The sequence below is a fragment of the Lynx canadensis genome, chromosome D3 (genome assembly GCF_007474595.2).
Source record: "Lynx canadensis isolate LIC74 chromosome D3, mLynCan4.pri.v2, whole genome shotgun sequence".
In the NCBI taxonomy this organism is placed as follows: domain Eukaryota; kingdom Metazoa; phylum Chordata; class Mammalia; order Carnivora; family Felidae; genus Lynx; species Lynx canadensis.
The window spans coordinates 62,310,117-62,330,658 of record NC_044314.2 but is presented as its reverse complement, the minus strand read 5'-3'; the positions used below and the strand labels follow the sequence as shown (position 1 = coordinate 62,330,658).

Genomic DNA, 20,542 nt, shown 5'->3' with positions numbered 1-20,542 from the left:
AAGAGGGGCCCTTAGGTGGTTCAGTTGGTTAAGTGTCCAGCTCCAGATTTTGGCTTAGGTCGAGATCTCATGGGTTCATAAGTTCAAGCCCCCACATCAGGTTCTGTGCCGGCAAGAGAGCCTGCTTAGGATTCTCTTTCTCCTTCTCTCTCTGCCCCTCCCCTATTTGTGCTTGCTTGCTTTCTCTCTCTCAAAATAAACTTAAAAAAAAAAAAAAAAGGACACATTTCAAATAAAGTTACTTAGGAAATATTTTATTGTACAAAATTTACATTTGTTGTAAATACTGAAATGCATGGCAAAACAACTTTTTGTTAATCCATTTTTTTTTTTGAGATTTTCTGTGAAAAGATTTATTTCCTAATACATTCTCAGATAATATTTGTTTAACAGTTGTGTTGGTAATAAGTACCTTGAGACATAAGTTATAAAACTGAAAACAGATCAAAAAAGCGCAGGAGGAAGACCACTGCCAAAGAGTAATCTCCATGAACTTGGCATTTTCCACTGCAAGGCAGATGCTGTGGGGTCATCACACTGTAACTGAAAAAAAAAAAAAAAAGTTTAATCCTTCAACTTTACCACCAAACCCCTTTTCACATTTAAGTAGCATAAGACCCCTTTTCTAGTTTCTTTTTTTTCTGCTCTTTTTGACTTTGACACTTTTAGTTGTGTTTCACTGTAAGTAAAAACAAAGCAATAAATTTCCATGTCTCTATATTAACTGAAGATAGATTTCCTTAAGTTCCAAATCATAAAGATATGCCAGAAAGGCTATGGGTGAAGTCCATCCAGTAAAATCAAATTTGAAGGGAACTGAGGTAAAAAAATAAAAAAAATCAGTGCTGTGTGATTTGTATCAATTTGTTCCTAGCAAAAGCATGAATTAAAAAACAGTACCTATCATATAAAGCAGCCTTACGGTGCTTCTATTATGCCTAAAGGCTAACTGATTTCCCTGGGTGTAATGCTCTTATAACAGAGAAAAGTATTTTAATTATAATGTATTTAATAGTTACAGTATTGCTTACATAAATATCTTTTGCTTTCCTGAAAAAAAAATCCTGAATTTGAAAGAAATTTGTTTATTCTTGTAAAAATATGTCTGATATGATTAATGCAATGTGACCAATTAATACCATGAAGTACTTAAAAGTTTTCCTTTTTTGGAAAATCAGCTTTAATGAAACAACTGTAGATAACTGGTTGGTTAAATGCTCTCTTATCTTTTCAAAAGCTGAGCTAAACTAAATTTTACATAAAGATGTATCAAATTTTCACTTATTTGGCCTACTTATATAGAATATAAAATACAAGTTTACAAATACATAACTGGAGAAACCAGAGGCTTAAATGTAGTAAAACTTACACATGGTTTGATTATCTGAAGCCATTCATTAAGATATTCAACAAGACCTAGAGCATCTGGGATATTGTCTCCTTCTGACACAAATTTCAGCAGAACCACCATTGGAATTTCTTTAGAACAGCTATAATAAATACAGAGAAAAATTAAGTATTCTTCTACTGATATAAGACCCGGATTCCAGTGTGCCTGTTTTTATAGCTAAGACGATCTGCCAGGTTTTAGGCAAGGAGAAGATGCCACCTAATGAGATCACTTATTTATCCCCCTTGCCCCAGATGTATGGTATTTGTGGGGATAGAACTAGAAGCCATGTAATTAATGCCCACCATGGGCATATGTAAATTTGTGTATCACATAGGGCTGCATGAAAAAACATCCCCACTGAAAAATGTTCTGATCTACTCTCCAGATCTGCTGTAGAAGACAGTGATTTTCAGAAGCACCATAGCAAAGAGACTGAAAGAAAATAATACCCTTGTTATTAATAATCTAAAGCAGTGAAGGAAAAGTGTGGAATAGAATAAAGGGAAAAAAACTTATTGCTATTTCTTACAGATTCTATCTACTGAGTGATTTATTATGTGCTAAGGACTGTCTGCATATTTTATAATTCAATCCCTCAGCAATCCTTGAGGAAGTTATAATTATCTCCATTTTATAAATGAATCAGTTTGGAATAATGGGAACACAGAATGCCTGGATTCAAATTCTAGCTCTGCTACTTACCAGACATGTCAGGCAAGTTACTTAATCAGAGCTTCAGTGTGTCTCATATGTAAAAGAGGGAACACAACAGAACTTACCTCACAGGTTGTTGGGACATGTAAAGGAGGCAGTAGAGGAAAGTGGTTAACACAATGCTCAATACATAGTCAATACTATGAATGTGTTAGCCAGTATGATGAAGTAACTGAAGTTTAAAGGGCTTGAAGCATATTTAACATGCTCAAAGTTCTGTATCTGGGAAGTGGCAGAGGTGGGACTTGAACCTGAGTCTTTCTGACTCCAAAACAGTCTCCTATTTGCTGTAAATGTCTCAAGCTAGTGATGAGATGGAGGTAAATCAATGCAAAAAGCTTCCTGTTTGCTAACAAAAGCAAAAATATTTTCTAATACACTAAAATAAAAAACTAGGAGAAAAATACGATGCTAAAACTTGAGAGCACATGACTGATAGAGAGGTTCAGAAATAAAGTGAGTTGGGTTCCTAAGCAGGGGATATCAGATGTGGAGAAGACTCTGATAGGGAGGTTCAGAAGTCTCAGATGTACTAGGAGAGGCTAACATAGCATCTCAGTCTCTAAATATTAGAAATTGGAAGTTGTTAGCAAATTACATCATCTCCATATGTAGTTCTCAAATATCACAGAGGCTCTCAAGCTTTGTATGGAAGCACTGTGAGCTGTGATGACTCAGAAGATTCCATATCCTACACATTCCTTAGAAATGGATCCTGCCTAGAGGAGGCTAGCTAGCCTCCCTGGCTGTGCCTTCATTTTCAAAGCTCGACCTTAAAAAATGAAGTATGGTCTTGAATTTACAGTGCCTCCACTACTAGTTTGTAACACAAAGAGTAGCATAATAGTTTTAATACCATCCTCTGGACCTCTCTAAAAATGAAAAGTGGAGGGGCGCCTGGGTGGCGCAGTCGGTTGAGCGTCCGACTTCAGCCAGGTCACGATCTCGCGGTCCGTGAGTTCGAGCCCCGCGTCAGGCTCCGGGCTGGTGGCTCAGAGCCTGGAGCCTGTTTCCGATTCTGTGTCTCCTCTCTCTCTGCCCCTCCCCCGTTCATGCTCTGTCTCTCTCTGTCCCAAAAATAAAATAAACATTGAAAAAAAAAAAAAATGCAAATGGAGAATGACTAATTTTATTACTTTGTGACATTAAAAACCTAGACACATCCATTATTAATTATAAATGCACTTCTATTCCCATTAAATATATGGGATTTCAGGTCAGCCACACCACTGCCACCCCTTATTATTAGAGTAACTAACATTATTTTTTCCAGAGATCAGAATATATATTTGTTCTCATAATGGGAAGGCAAAATATATGTTACAAAAATTTAGCAAATATTCATGATGTGCACTGAGGAAGAAAAAAAGGATTCAAAATTATATAAGCTCTATGATGAGTTTTTTTTCAATTTCAAAAATTCTTTATTGCAGTGAATGTATAATTACACTGAACATTGAACAAGGGTTTGATTATAAGAAATAAAAGATGTGTGTCAGAAAATTAAAAAAATTGATTTTGTGAGAAACATTTTTAAACAGGATGAACTCTAAAGTTATAAAGGTAGACATGGTATATCTTGCAGATATGTGCATTTAATTCAGATATATTTTTAAAGGAGTTGGGAAGAGAACAAATGAAAAATTAGTAATGGTAGTTACTTCTGATACGTTATATAACACACACACATATATACGTATATATACGTGTATATATATATATATACTATATATGGGGGGGTGGGGAGAAACAGGGAGAGAGAGCATGTGCGCATGCAAGGGGAGAGGGGCAGGGGGGCGGTGAGGAGAAAGAGAGAGAGAGAGAAAGAGAGAAAGAGAATCTTAAGCAGGCTCCATGCCCAGCACGAAGCCTGATGCAGGGTTCAATCTCATCACAACTGTGAGATTATGACCTGAGCCTGAAATCAAGAGTTGGACACTTAACCAACTGAGCCACCCAGGCACCCCAGAACTGAGTATTATAAATAATGTTTCTTTGGACTATTCTATATTTTCCAAATATTCTATGATGACTATGTCTAACTTTTATAATATTTTGCTACCTAACTCTGTGGGCAAGTTTACAACTACCCAGAAGTTATTCTTTGGTCTCACAGAATTTTACCCTACACATGTGTGGCTTAGACTTCAAAGACTCAGAGAGACCCCTACAGCTCTTCTGAATAGTCCTTCTATGGTTCTCTGCCTTGTACTTTCCGAGTGTCCTAGCATTCCCCAATGCTGATATCTGTCTCCTCAACTCAGCAAGACTGGTCTGCTTAGGTTCCCTCCCCCTCCCTGTGTTGTAGTCCAGAAAATATCTCCAAGCAGAAAGTTGGGGGCAATTGTAGGACTTTATTTGCCTTCTCTCAGGGATCACAACTATGTGCTGCCTGGTGTCCAAGTCTGAAAAACAGTTGTTTCATTAATTTTGGCCAATTTCCAGTTGCTTATGGCAAGATGGCAAGTCTGAGATCATTACTCTAACACTGAGTGGAGCAAAAGGAGGAGGCTAATTTGTAAAGAACTAAGCAGTCAGGGTGAAGGTGCAGAGAGCTGTGGGAATACAAAGAGAGTAGTAACTTCCTTGTGCAGAGGGAGAAGCATGTAAGGACACAGAGGAGTGCTGTACGAGGTGACTCTTAGAAACTGGGTTGGTTTTTGCAAGGGAGACAATAGGAGAAAGTACATGGGACAAGGCAAGGAAGAATGAGACAGCTTTTAGGAAACCATGACTGCTAGTAGTTTAGCTGGAGTCCAGGGCACCAAGGAATGAGCCAGGCAAGGAGATCCTGCAGGGCCTTATATGACACATTAAGAAATATGAACCAGATTCTGCATAAAGCAAGTAAAACTGCTGATGGATTTAAAAAAAATTTTTTCTTTTGATGTTTATTTTTGAGACAGAGAAAGAGCATGAATGGGGGAGGGTCAGAGAGAGGGAGACACAGAATCTGAAGCAGGCTCCAGGCTCCGAACTGTCAGCACAGAGCCCAACACGAGGCCCGAACTCACAAACTGTGAGATTATGACCTGAGCTGAAGTCAGATGCTTAACCGACTAAACCACCCAGGCGTCCCACTACTGATGGATTTTACTCTGGGAATGTTGTGATCAGTTCTGAATTTAATTTTATTTTTCAATTTTTTTTTAATGTTTATTTTTGAGAGAGAGACAGAGTGTGAGCCCGGGGGGGGGGGGGGTCAGAGAAAGAGGAGACATAAATCTGAAGCAGTCTCCAGGCTCTGAGCTGTCAGCACAGAGCCTGACGCAGGGCTCGAAGTCACGAACTGTGTTATCATCACCCGAGCCAAAGCTGGAGACTTAACTGACTGAACCACCCAGGTGCCCCAGTTCTGAATTTCAGAAGGTTGATTTTAGCAATACTGAAGATGGATTAAACGGAGTCATAATGAAGGAGGCGGGGGAATCAATCAAGAGATCTTGATGGAAGCAGCTACAGACTAAACTCACACCCCTCCAAAACTCATATGCTGAAGCCCTAACCCCCAATGCAATTCCATCTGGAGATGGGACCTGCACAGGTAATTGAGAGTAAACCAAGTCATAAGGGTAGGGCCCTAATCTGACAGCACTGTGGCTCTGTAAGGAGAGAAGGAATCAGAGGTCTCTGCTATCTGAAGATACGGCCAGAAGGCAGCCATTTGCAAGCTAGGAAGAGGGCCTTCACCAGAACTCAACCATGCTGGCTCCCCAATCTCAGACTTCTAGCCTCTAGAACTGTGAGCAAATTAATTTTTGTGGTTTAAGCCACCCTGCTGATTTTATTTTGCTATGACACCCCAATCAGACTAACAGCAGTCTAGGCTACAAATGATGTGGCCTGAATGAAGCAAAAGAAGGACTGAAAGCTGGTGGTTTGCAGGGCAGGCCAGAGAATGATTACGTAGCCATGGCTTCCAGGCTGTGGTAAAAGAATATTTTTATATTCTGAAGTGATATTTTATATGATGAGCAATAAGCTAGACAGGAAAAGAAGTAAAAACACGAATGGGTGACAGACTGGAAAAAAAGAAAAGTGAAAAGAAATGAGCAGGTTTTAAGGGAAAAACAGAAAGCTGGAATGGTACACAAGTATGGCCAGAGATGGACAAAACAAGGTGTATTAGGAAAACAAGCTGAAATGCCTGTATCCTTTCTGACAGAAGTCTTAGATATTTCAGAAAGAAGCAGGGGCATAAATAATTACAAATAACAAGGAATAGGTTCAACTTTTAGACAAAGAATAAAGCTCACTATGATCCTGGACCATGAGTGCTAGCTCTAGAGTGAAGTGGTTAAAAGTGCAGAATTTGGGGCCGGATGCCTACGTTTGAATCTTGGCTCTGCCACATGTTACTCATATGGCTTTTAGCAGTTATTTAACCTTGCAGCCCTTCAATTTTTTTGTTTATAACATGTAGTTAATAGCACATATCTATAAGGTCAGTATGAGAATTAAATAATTTAATAGATGTAAGGTGCACAGAAAGTACCAGGCACATAATTTGCTAACACCATGACTACTACTTATGTTACTATTATGACTTCTTCAGGTCATATAGAAATCACAATGCAGATTTCAGAGCAAGCAAACCAGTCATTCTACTTTGCAAGGCTAGGATTATACTCTTGAAATTTATTATGTTAAGTAAGGAGGCAGATTTTTGGTGGACTTTCAGCAATGGTAACGGGGACACAATTTTTTTCTAAGGTTAGCTCTGCCCACTTCTCTAGAGCCACCACTGACAGCACAAGTGGTGCTCCTTATTCATGTCTCCTCATGGGAGAGCAGAGAGTACTAGCAGTAGAAGCCACCTTCTAAACACCATTGGCTCTGTTTTCCATGAACCCACCAGGCAAATCAACTCCTAGCAAGGAGGAAAAGTCAGAGGGAGTTGAAGCATACAGCAAGGCCTACTGGTTAGCCCTAAATTTAGCCTCGGGTCATATGAAACAGGAAGCTAAGGGAATAAAGGCGGCAAAAATGGGGATAGTGTAAGTGTCTACAAATCTGATGGCAGATTGGGCCATCATATAAGTCATAAAAGTCAATTTACAAAAAGGGGCTTAAAGAAAAAAAGATCTCTTTCTAGTTTCCTCCTTTACTTTCACTTGCCTGCTAACTGTTAGTGATTCTCAAAGATCAATCAAGAGCAACTGCAGAGAATTTAAAAGAAAAATGCACAAAAATAACTATAAATCTGTTATTGGGCATATAAGACATAAAGATGTAATTTGTGACAATATCATAAGGGTTGGGGGGAGATAGTGTGACCAGTAGTAGTTTTTGTATGCAACTGAAGTTAGTATCAACTCAGACTGTTATAACTTAAGAATGTTACATGCACTCACCATGGAAACCATAAAGCAAGTATCTTTAGAATATACACAAAAGGAAATGTGAAGAGAATCAAAAGATGTCCCTATAAAAAAGGTGGCAGTAAAGCAGTAAATGAAGAACAAAAAAGGTATAAGACATACAGAAAACAGCAGAATAACAATTCCTTCATTAGTAATTACTTTTAATGCAACGGTTAAACTTTCTAATCAAACGACACAGACTAGCAGAATGGATTAAAAAATGATCTATTTACCGTCTATAAGAGACTCACTTTGAATATTAAGGCACACATAGTTTGAAAATGAAAAGATGGAAAAAGATATTCCACACAATAGTAACCAACAAGAGAGCAGGGTGGCTGTAAAATATCAGACAAAATATCAAAAACGGTTGTAAGAGATGGAGAAAGCCATTATATATGAATAAACGGGCCAATTCACCAAGAAAATGTGATAAATACAAAGATATATTCACAAACAAGAGCCCCAAAATATATAAGCAGCATAGAATTGAAGGGAGAATTAGACACAGGGCTACAATAACAGTGGGAGACTTCAACACTCCACATTCAATAATGGACCAAACGGACTGATTCATAATGAAATAGAGGGACTTACACAACACCATACACCCATTAAACCTAACAGATGTATACAGAACATCCCACTCAACACAAGCAGAATACACATTTTTCTTGGGTGCACATGAAACATTCTCCAGGACAGACCTTTGGTAGGGCACAAAATAAGACTTGATAAATTAAAAAGATGAAAATCATACAAAGTGTCTTTTTCAATCATAGTAGAATGACACTAGGACTCAACAACAGAAGGAAAACCAGAAAATTCACAAATATATGGAAATTAATACAGTCAAGGAAGACATAGGTCAAAGAAGAAATCACATGGGAAATCAGAAAAATACAGGAGAAAGAAAATGAAAACAACATGCTGAATTTAAGAGTTGCAGCTAAAGTAGAGTATGAGGAAAAGTTTCAGCTGTAAATGCATGTATTTAAAAAGAAGAAATTTCTCAGATTGATGACCTAAGTTTACATCTTAGGAACTATAATAAGAAAGGGAAACTAAACCTGGAGTTACCAGAAGAAAGGGAATAATGAAGATTAGAGTGGAGATAAATAGAAAACAGAAAAACAATAGAGAAAATCAATAAAACCAAAAGTAGTTATTTGAAAAGATCAACAAAATTTACTAAGAATAAAAGAAAACTCAAATTACTAAAATCAGAAATGAAAGTGAGGATATTAGTATGGGCTTTGCAGAAATAAGTAGGAGTTATTATTTAATGAGTACAGATTCTCTGTTTAGAACGATGACAAAGTTCTGAAAGTGGACAGATGGTGATGGATATACAACACTGTAAATGCATTAATGCCACTTAATTGTACACTTAAAAATGGTTAAATTTAATGTAACGTATATTTTACCACACTTAAATTATGTGATGTGTAAATATATAAACATATTCTCAAAGTTCTGATAAGTAATCCAACACACTCTCCCACTTATCTTACTTTCATTATTTTTAAGTAGGCTCCACACCCAATGTGAGCCTTGAACTGGTGACCCCAGAGATCAAAGAGTCACACATTCTACGGCCTGAGCCAGCCCTTCCTACTTTCATTTTTAAATAAGGTGGGGGAACAAATGAACAAACAGACAAACTCACCCTTCATCATAGAGTATTTTTGTGATACCTCCTCCAGGAATACGGATACAAAACTCAGAATCATCTATTTCAGGAATGCATGGGCTTTTTTCCATTTCTTCCCAGTTCAGGCTCTTTATTTTATTTTGAACAGTTTTTTTGCAAGAAAGGTGTAAGCAGGTATCTGAAGGAGTACTAGAAGCAATCATATAATTCAGTTTTTAAAAACATAATAAATTTGAACATTAAGGCAAGTATCAGTTCTTTTAGCAAATACTATTTGTTCCATGTGTATTTTGTTGCAAAAGCAAAGCACAAGTTTCAGCAGTCTACGGAAGAATAGCATATAAAAATATTGCTCTGGCTTGCTATTTACACACTTAGGAGAGAGCATAAGGACCCAGACCAACTTAAACTAAGGCAAGGTCAGCATGAAGATAATCAATTTCCCACAAGCTATGCTCCCTTCTGGCCAAGAGGACTTTTGTGAGATTCCTAGAATTGTATGTTTATTGTGAGATTCCTAGAAATTAGCTCCAGTTTTGAAAGGTTAGTCTTGGCTAATGCTTTTCATCATGATTTTATAGGTGCGGAAATGATAATGAAATAGTTTATATTTCTATCTCTTGGATACTTTGCCTTATATTTAGGAATTCAGTGTGACATACCTGATTTATACTTAGAGGCAACTGGATTTCTGCAATGACTGAATAAATAGAAATACGAATTCAATTTTCCAAAAATCATCCAATGAATCTTTCCTCTTTCTCTTTATCAGCTCAGCTCTGTAATGTCACCACACACCATACCAAACAACCGAAGCACAGTTCCAGAACAATCTATATCTTTACACCAAAGCCTTCCTTCTGCCTCAACCATAACACTACTAACCATACTCCCTCCTATCTCCTGACTTTATCATCTTTCTAAATTCCAGAGAGGGGAGGTAAAAATATACATAACTTTTAAAACTTATTTTAGCTTTTTAATAGAGACACCATCATAATATTGCATAAATTAAAACAAAACTTTTCAAAGGCAAAAGCATACCTGCGAAGCTGTAGGTCATTACGGTGATATGAATGACTGCTTGAAAGAACAATAACTTTGGCACAGTTACTACTTTTCACCCAGGAAAGCAGTTTTTCACAGAATGGCTTTGATTTATACTTCGTATACCATTGAAAGAATAAAAGAAAGTCTCAAAGTTAGATCTTAGCATATAATAAGAGTATTATATAAATATTTTATTAGCTTTATGTGATGATAATTTATGTATTAAAATTATAATTATTTTTACTTCTACTTTCCTGTCCTTAAACTGAAGGTGAGAGACGAAGAGCAAATGAATTGTTATTGTAGCTTTACAATTAAGAAATAAATCACAAGAAATCTAGTTTCAAAAAATTCTATGCTGATGGACAAAGGAAAATTTCCCAGTTCTCTACTTAATCTATTGTTACTTAAAAACTATCACATGGTCATCTATAAAAACTATCACATGGTCATCTATGAGATCTTCTTGCTAGAAATTTCTGACCTGAATCTGATCAGGAAATGATTAGGTGAATCTAGGATGCTGAACATCTGGCATGAATCCTCGAAGAGTGAATACTATGAAGAACAGAAAAAGGAGGCCACTTCTACGTCAAAGGCTAACAACTAAAAAGACATTACAGCCAAATGTAACATGTGAACCTTGATTGAAGGTTCCAAAACTGAAGAATATTTTGGGACAATTGGGGAAATTTGAATATTCTTATGATACTACTGAATAATTCATTAAGAGCTGATTTTCTTAGGTGTGATAATGCTGCTGTGGTTGTGAAGGGAATGTCATGAAGGAGAGATACATGCTGAACTATTTATGGGTAAATATCATAACATCACCAGCCTACTTTTGGATTATTTGGCAGAAGGAAACTGCATGCACATGCAGAGAGAGAGAATCAAGCAGGTATGGCAAGATATTAACAGTTGGTTAATCTGGGAAGTGGATTATACAATTTTGGGGGGAAAATTACTTTATGGAAATTCTTCTCACAGACCGCTATTAAATAATTATTCAATAAAATTTAAAATGCAGATAAGAAAATAGCTAGTTCTTCAACTAGGGAGATGGTACAGCCTGATTAAATTAAAAACTGTGTTTCAGTTTCTGAAATCTCATTTTACAAATGAGGATATGTTAATACCTGCTTTGTCACACTGTTGAGATGCTTATGTAGAGTAATATTATATAAAGTACTCACAGCCATATTGGTGTGAAGAAATCAATGCTCATAAATGTTAGCTATTTTGAAATCACTATTCCCATCTACCAAAAATTTCATTCAGACATGTTTGTCTTTCTTAATTCTTGAACTTACACTGGTATTAGGAAGAGAACAGAAAAAGCCACATAGCATAATGGAAAAATATTAGCAACTCTCACTGCAAAACTTTGGGTATGGTATTGTTAACTAAAGAAAGTAAAGAGTGGATCTAATATGAATATTAAAATAATCATAGCACTATTCACAGTTGTCTCAAACTAGAAAAAAACCTAACATTCCATTAACAGTACATTGGATAAATTAGGCTTATTATACAACAGAATCCCACATAGAGGTGAGAATGAACAACACGACCTCTCCTTCGAACTACATGGATGGACCTCACTAACAGAATGTTGAGTAAAGGAAGCTAGACATAAAGTACATGCCATGAGATTCCATTTACATAATAATATAACTAAGATGGAGTAAGCTGATAATTTTCTGACCTTCTTAACAGATGGTACCTTAATCGACTCAACCAACATTACTAAGAGCTCCTCTACATGCTACATACTTTTCTAGAAGCTGGGGATATGAAAGTGAGTGATACACTGTCACTTCTCTCAGAATACTTACTTTATATTAGAGGTAGATAATAAACAAATATATGATACTCTAAGTAGTGATGAATTGTGAAGAAAACCACCCCAGGATAAGACAATAGGGTAGTCAGGGGAGGCCTTTCTGATGAGGCAGCATTTAAGCAAGGACTGAAGGAAGTAAACCATTTAGGTATCTAGAAGAAAAGTATTCCAGGCAGAGAAAATAATGTAAAGACTCTGAGATGGGAGTGAGCTTAATCTGTCTGAACAACACAGGGAGACCAGTGTGGCTAAAGCAGGGTTAATGAAAGAGGGAAACTATTAATGAGCAAACAGGAATGGCTCTAAGTTCGATTAAGTAAAGCAGTTGTCCAAGAGAACTCTCTGTGATAATGGAAGTGCTCTTTATGGCAGCTGCTTGCCACACATGGCTATGGAGAACTTCAAATGTGTCTAGTGTGAAGGAGGAACTGAATTTTTAATTTTATTTTAGTTTATAAATCAAAATTTAAATAGCTACATGTGGATAGTGGCTACCATACCAGCACAGAGGTAGAGCCTAATAAGTCACAGTAAGGGCTGGGAGTTCACTGGGATGAAAACAGGAAACCACCAGAGGGTCTGAAAAGAGAAGTGATGGATTTGATTTAGGTTTAAAGGATAACTGGTGGTGCTATCTGCAGACAATTAGGTATTTATGGAAGTGGGCAGAGCAAGAATAGAATTAGGGGTAGGAGAGAAGGCAGTGATTTGGACAAGAGTGGTAGTGGTGGAAGAGGAAAGAAGTTAGATTCAGAATTTATTTTGACATGTACATAATTTATATGTAGATGTCACTGGTTGAAATGTAATACAAATGGACTAAATCCAAAATATTCATTTGTTTAAATGTTTTCACCCATGTTACCTAAATTGGGAATATATAAGATCCAAACAGTATGCCTCATTTCCTTTCAATATAATCAATCAGTAAATGATGGTAACACCTATTCTAAGATTGGTTCTCTATAGAATCAGACTTTTCTTAACCGTACATACAGTAAAAAGAGCAGAACTGAGTTTTGAATCTTAATTCTTAATAATACTTAGTATTTTCTCATTACATTTCACTTCAATCAACTTAAAAAGACAAATATACTAACCTTAATAAAAATGGATCTTAACTGAAGAGCCACTAGTTTCTTTGAAGGCAATGAATATACTACAAAGACAAAAAGAAAATGAAATCATGAGAGTTAAAATGATGGAGTTATACAAGTGAAATTACTAACATAAAAACTAATATTGAATTGTAAGAACTTTTATACCTAATATTTTCAATAATTAAATATAAAACATATGAACTATATCATTCAGTTAAAATAGAACATTTTAGAAGTACCTTAAAATGCACCTGTGGGCTTTATTCAATAAACAGATTCATTTCTGAAAGGTTAACTGTTAAGAAAATATAAAATTATATTTCTTCTGACTGTGATTGTAGAATCAGGGAAGAATTCCCCAGAAACTTCTGGTGTTATGATACATGAAATCATTCTTAAGAATGTTTTTATTTAAGGGGTGCCTGGGTGGCTCAGTCGGTTGAGTGTCTTACTTTGGCTCAGGTCATGATCTCACAGTTTGTGAGTTCGAGCCCCACATTGGGCTCTCTGCTGTCAGCCTGTCAGCGCAGAGCCTGCTTCGGATCCTCTATCCTTCTCTCTCTCTCTGCCCGCCCCCCCCCCCACCTGCACAATCTCTCAAAAAAATAAATAAAACATAAAAAAGAATGTTCTTAGCTAAAAACTAACAAAAAACAAAAAGGGGCACTTGGGTGGCTTAGTTGGTTGAGTATCCAACTCTTGATTTTGGCTCTGGTCATGATCCCAGGGTTGTAAGATCGAACCCCATGTCAGGCTCTGTGCTGAGTGGGAGCCTGCTTAGGATTCTCTCTCTCCCTCTGCCCCTATCCCTCACACATGCTTTTTTTTTTTTTTTTAAATGTTTATTTATTTTTGAGAAAAAGAAAGAGAGAGAGAGACAGAGTGAGAACAGGGGAAAGGCAAAGAGAAAGGGAGACAAAGAATCTGAAGCAGGCTCCAGGCTCTCAGCTATCAGGAGAGCCTGACACAGGGCTCAAACTCATGGACCGTAAGACCACGACCTGAGCCTAAGTCAGACGCTTAACCGACTGAGCCACCCAGGCACCCCTGCTCTCTCTCTCTCTCTCTTTAAAAAAAAAAAAGTTATGCTCCCCTCTTCTCTCTGGAGAAGAGCAACACTCATTGGGATTTAGAGAAGGAATAAAATGCAAGAGAATGTTAGCCATATAATAAAATCCCTGGAATAGGTACATTTGTGTTCTTTAGAAGTTTTTGAAAGATAACATGCAAGATAATATGTAAAATTTTCTGAGTCAAGGTGTGTGCTCTTCTTCAAGGAAAAGGATCCACAACCTTCACTCACATTCTACAAGGGGGCCTACTGTACTGACGCTTAACATGTCCCTGCCCAACCTCACCTCTGAGAATGAGAACCAAGGACAAAATATGGAGTTTCTTAGAGGCATGATTAGGCCACTGTGCTAAAGAGTAAAATTTTAGTTACTGTAAAATAATTTACAAATAACCCAGATTCCAGTAAATCCTTTGGCAGATCATGTCTCTCCAGCTATAGCTCTTTTGGGGAGTGTTGGACTGGGGTAGTGACTAGGGGCTATGCTGAAGCAGCAAGCCTAATGACCTCCAGGTATTTTCAGGACAAAGGAGGTAAGAGTAGAAATTTAGGAATTAGGGAAAAGAGCACAAATTTAGGGGAAAGGGACTAAAACATGAGCCACTTAGGCCTGTAATCTATCTCTGATGTGCACATTTAGTGCAATTCAACAGACTTAATGGGAAGAGGATACATCTGTAGGGAGTGAGCAAAATGTAAGACATACCACCTCCTACAATATTAGCACTCATATTCATCATCAGTGTATCAGGAAAATCTTTTTTAAGATCCTGCTTCCCATTACTTTTCTCTTCTGAGGTGATACAATACAAAAGCAACATCACCTTTCATGTTTTCTGGTATAAAATATGTAGCTTTTATCTAATCAAGGCTTTAGATCTAAGAAGTTACAGAAAATACAGACACTAGGGGACCAAGATAAATGACACTACAAGGAAGTTATAAGACATATGCAGAAGATAGGACATTCAATAGGACAATGGATCTAGTTGTTTCCTCAATAAATTAGTTTCATGAAGGGATTAAAAAAAAAAGAGACTGCTCTACAGTAAAAAGTTTCCGAGGCATAACAATCAGAAGTACTATGGTGGGTCTTAGTTTATTTTTTTATTATTATTTTTTAATGTTTATTTATTTTTGAAAGAGAGAAAGAGAGACAGTGTGTGAGCGGGGGGCAGTAGGGAGACACAGAATTCAAAACAGGCTCCAGGCTCTGTGCTTAACCAACAGAGCCACCCAGGTGCCCCTAGTGGGTCTTGGTTTAGACAAACTAACTTTGAAGGACATTTTGGGGTAAACTGGAACAGTCTGAATATGGATAGGGTATAGTTAAGATATTAAGAAATTACTAATTTTGTTAAATGTGATAGTATTTAGCTATAAAGAAAACGTTCTTTAAAAAGACAAATACGTATTTAGAGGTGGAATGTCATGATATCTATAATTTATTTCAAAATACCTCATCTTAAAAATAGATAAAGTAGATTAAAGGACATAGCCAATTGACTTGTTGTGAGTTTGTGTCAGAGAAAAGCCAGTGGGTCTTCCACTAGTGTGAAGGTCCATCAGGGTGGTGTGGTGCTTAAGAAACAGGTCTCAGGGGCCAGAGCCTTGATTAGAAACTCAGGTATACCAATTATTAGTCATGTGACCTTAACTTCTTTGTACAATGGTTTCCTCATCTATAAGACTACTTATAGAGTAGTTGTGAGGATTAAATGGATTAATACATGTAAAGAGTATTAATGCACACAGTGCTCAGCTCATATAAAATGATAGTTGTTATCATTAGTGGAAGTATATAAATTCTAGTTCTACTATTTCTAGTACTTTATCCTTTAAGGCAATAGCTGAATTCAGTCTTATGGTAAACAGAACACTGAGAAGCCAACAGAGCACCTTGTCATCAAACGAAGCAAGTGGGTGCTCCTGTGCTTCATGATCAATAGCTTTCCCCCACTCACTCAGAGCAGTTCTGTACTATAAACACAGTGGTCACGGCAATGTCAACTGTGTTCCCCAATTAAAACAAACATGACAGTGCAATGAGGAATTATGGAGATTTATGGCATGGTAAAAGCCTATGTCTACTAGTAGTATTAGGCAACTCAATTCTCTGAGCCTTATTAATATTATATTATTATGGATTCTATAATAACATGAGAGGATAACTATCAGGCCTACGTAAGGTAGCACATGTTAAACATACAGGACTGAGCTCGGTGGAATTCTCTTTACCCCTTTCTCTAGTATTAGTGGTGCTTATACTTGCCAGAAAGATCAGAAATTAAAACTGAGGATAAAAGAAGGACAAAAAACCTTTATGTTAAAAAAAAAGGAAATCTCAAATTCTAGTAAAAAATATAAGTACAGTCATCTTAGGAGCTGCCATTTAGAAAAGACTAAGAACTAAAACCATGATGTACAATAGGACAATATGACCAGGTCATAAATACTGCACAAAACTGGCACTAAATAAATATATGCTATAAAACAATATCCATTGAATCTATTTCTGATTTAAAACAACTCTTCCTTGTAAGAGAATAAAACATGCAAAAACCTTACATACCTTCAGCATTTATACTGAGTTCTGTTGAATTTTCTTCTGCAGTTGCATATGGATTGTTTCCAACCATTGGCACAAGACAATCAGTATAGAAGTAACCAATCTTACACATATTCAGTGTAGAAATAATCAAATCTATTGCAAGCTGGCCAACATTTCCAACAGATACTGCTGGCTGAAATAAAAAATGTTCATTAAGTAATCAAAATTAGCAGCACTTTTAAAAGCTTAGACAGAAGACAATAATCACAGGACTACATCTGAATGGTTATGCTCAGGTGCATCAGAACTAAATATGGACTCTTTGCATTAGCTTCAACAAGGTGTCAGCAGGGGCTTCCTCTACTTTGGAGACTATTGGTTTAACACCTTATTGAAAACCGACTATGTGCCAATCATTGCTCTAAGCACTAGGAATGCAGGAAGACAAACGGATAAAAATTCCTGCCTCGTGGAACTCTCATTCTAGTAAGGGAGTAGTTAAATATAATAAAATAGTGAAATAATACAGGCGTACTTTATTTTATGGCACTTGAATGTCTGTGGCAACCCAGCCTCAAGCAGGTCTTTTGGCACCATTTTTCCAACAGCATTTGTTCACTTTGTGTTTGTCACATTTTGGTAATTCTCTCAATATTTCAAACTTTTTCATTATTATTATATTTGTTATCATTTGATCTATGGTGATTATGACTCACCAAAAGCTCAGATGATGGCCAGCATTGTTTAGCAATAACATATTTTAAAATTAAGGTATGTACATTGTCTTTTTAGACATAATGCAAACTTAATACATTATAGTATAAACATAATTTTCACATCCACTGGGAAACCAAAAAATTCATCTGACTGGCTTTATTGTGAGATTCACTTTATTGCTGTGATCTGAAACCAAACCCACAATATCTTTGAGATATGCCTATATACAGAGGTAAGTGCTATGGAGAAAAATTAAGTGAGAGTGTATATGTGTTTGGTTGCAATTTTAAACAGGGTGATCAAGGAAAGACTTTAGGTGACCAGTCAACTATAGACCTGGGAGACTTAAGGAAGACAGCCATACAAAGACCAGGGAAAAAAAACACTTTATGCAGTGGGAAAGCAAGTATAAAGGCTTCTTGGGTCATCTTTCCCTTTGCTTTGTTAGTGCATAAAGGTTAGAGTCAGCTTCTTTTTACGTTGAACACACACACATATTTACCCCCATGACTTCAAACAGTCCAACTGCCAAACCTCTACCTATCGCCCAGAACATTTATCTCAACTCCAGAGACTAATGGATATCTCCCCATGATTCTCTCATAGGCAATGCACATTCAACATGTACAAAACTAAACTGTTGCCCAAACTTGTCCTCATGTTTTGTATTTCAAAAGTGAAACAATTACTCAATTACCTAAACTAAAAAACTTCTTCCTTTTCTCCTACCAACTACTTATAATACATGGCTAATTTTTATTGATTCTACTTATCTCTTTAAAATAGCCCTTCCTTTGCATTCTTCTAGCAATTGCTTCCCCCATCTCCATTTCCTCTTATTTTTCTGGGTCCCTCAGAGTGGTCTCCCACTTCTCATTGCTCTCATCTACTAATCTCTTGGTTATCTTCTGTAATTCCCTTACCCTTCCCAAGGATTCTGCTACTTAATTTAGACCGTTTCTCTCCTGTATCATCTACACTTTCCTCACTATTGTATTCTTCTCATCAGTATGTGTATGTATGTATGTATGTATACATATATATACACACACGCTATAATCTTTCCTTCTAAAATACCCTCCCTTGATCCTACATACTCCCCTAGCTACCACCTCACTTCTTGGTGTCTCTCTATAACCAAAATTCCCAACAGCTGTCCACTAAAGCACAAGCATTCAGGCGCTTTATCTCTGAATTAATGAACAAATACATACATATATTCTCTATCTCTTCTTCCACTTATTCAGCCCACTCCAATATGGCTTCCCTCCCTTTGCCACTTTACTGATAACGGTCAAGGTTACCGCCAATAATCTCTTAGACATTACTTTCCCCACGAATCTTTTTTTTTCTTCTGCCAGATATCTCCTGGAAGGATGCTTTTCTCTTTTGTGATTAACAAATATTTTTCAGAGAGATACTATGAAATACTACAAAATTTCCTTCAACAGTACATCATCACAAATTTTAGCATTCACTGATATTTCTTGCATGCATTAAGGTGAGAATTGCCCAAAAGTGATTATCATCATTTAAAAAATTAAGATATAACTGACATATAACAGTGTATCAGTTTCAGGTATAAACATATATCAGCTGATATATATATGTATATACATATTGTGAAATGATTACCACAATGTTTACTTAACATCAATCAGATACAAATTTTTCTTGTAATGAGAACTTTTTAAAAGAATGTTTTAATGTTTTATTTATTTTTAAGACAGAGAGAGACACACACAGAATCCAAAGTAGGCTCCAGGCTCTGAGCTGTCAGCACAGAGCCAGATGTGGGGCTTGAACTCACAAATTGTGAGATCATGACCTAAGCCGAAGTCAGAGTTAACTGAGCTGCCCAGGCACCCCTTGTAATGAGAACTTTTAAGATCTACTCTCTTAGCAAATTTCAAATATACACTACAGTACTATTAATTACAGTCACCATGCTGTACATTACATCCCCAGGACTTATTTATAACTGTAGAGTTGTACCTTTTGACTACCTTCATCTATTTCATCCAAGCAGCTCTCATTCTCATCTGCCTCTAGCAACCACCAACCTGTTCTCTTTATCTATAAAGTTGGGTTTTTTTTTTCCAGATTCCACATATGAAGCTTTTTTTTTTTTTTTTTAACGGGTCCCTGTGTCCCTCCCCCTCCCAACAAATCCTAGGGTTCTTCTGTGCCCTTTACAAAGTGCTATGCTAGCATTTATTGCCCTTATTGATTTACGTGTGTTTCCAACTAAACTGGACACTCCTTGAGGACAAGGACCTACTCTTATTCTAATAGACTGTTTATTGAAACAGTGACTGAATATGGGCAATTTTAGGAGCAATAAAACCGTGTGTTAGGTACTGGCAAGGTTTCCTTTTCTGTAGTTATCTGGTTAATGACAAAGCCCTGCCAGCTTAAGAAAGGCTCTGCTACTAGCTGGAAAAAAAGATTTTCTAGGATACATCGAAAAGAAGATGGCCCGCACAACCTACGTACAACGTTACCAATAATAATCAAACACATTACGTTTTACAGTTAAGACTACAAACTCTAGTCTCAGAAACGTCTGGTGATAGCGCCAACAAAGAATCTTTCTGCAGCCCGGACTCCAGCGACAACCTCCCCGTTTTAAGCAAGCACCGTCTTCTGTCCCAGGGCGAGTGAAAGACCTCGAGGCGCGGTGGCGGCCCCCCAGGCGCCTCCCGACAGACAGCACCCCAAGCCAAGCAGGCGGAGCTCGAGAAAGCGGGGACTCACCATTAGGAAGGTGAAGCCTGCGAGGTCGGGGACAGAATCTCCGCAGGGAACAAACATGGTCGCACCGAAATGGAAGGACTGGGCGAGCACTGACCTAGAGGAAACGCAGGCGACGCGAGCGCGAAACCGCGAGCGCCTCGCTCCGTCCGCGCGCTGGAGTCCCCAGAGCCCCTAGCGACGGGGCCGCGGGGCGGGGCCGTGGAGTCGCTCGGCGTGGGGTCCTGAAGGGCCCGTCCAGCTACCTGCCGGTCCGCAGTGCGGAAGGGGCCCGCGAGTGGGGAAGTGATGGGGGTCGGCAGCGCCTGCGGAGACCCCGGCAGGGCAG

General features: G+C 37.5%; 1 protein-coding gene across 1 annotated transcript; it reads right to left on the bottom strand.

Annotated features, from left to right (window-relative positions):
• Positions 1 to 233: 233 nt before the first annotated feature.
• PSMG2 (proteasome assembly chaperone 2) lies at positions 234 to 20,378 on the bottom strand. Its single transcript, XM_030336856.1, has 7 exons — positions 20,218 to 20,378; positions 16,765 to 16,936; positions 13,121 to 13,179; positions 10,169 to 10,287; positions 9,140 to 9,313; positions 1,370 to 1,490; positions 234 to 543 (listed from the first exon to the last, which is right to left on the bottom strand). The coding sequence occupies exons 1-7, from the start codon at positions 20,272 to 20,274 to the stop codon at positions 445 to 447; spliced, it is 801 nt and encodes a 266-aa protein (XP_030192716.1). The 5' UTR covers positions 20,275 to 20,378; the 3' UTR covers positions 234 to 444.
• Between the last annotated feature and the right edge of the window lie 164 nt (positions 20,379 to 20,542).

Bases quoted from the DNA above. Each gene is read 5' to 3' on its own strand.
- PSMG2 (XM_030336856.1), bottom strand. From the start codon at position 20,274: ATGTTTGTTCCCTGCGGAGATTCTGTCCCCGACCTCGCAGGCTTCACC. The intron at 16,937-20,217 runs GTGAGTCCCCGC...TTTTTATTTCAG, and splicing joins CAGGCTTCACCTTCCTAATG to CCAGCAGTATCTGTTGGAAA. The intron at 13,180-16,764 runs GTATGTAAGGTT...TTGTCTTTGTAG, and splicing joins ACTCAGTATAAATGCTGAAG to TATATTCATTGCCTTCAAAG.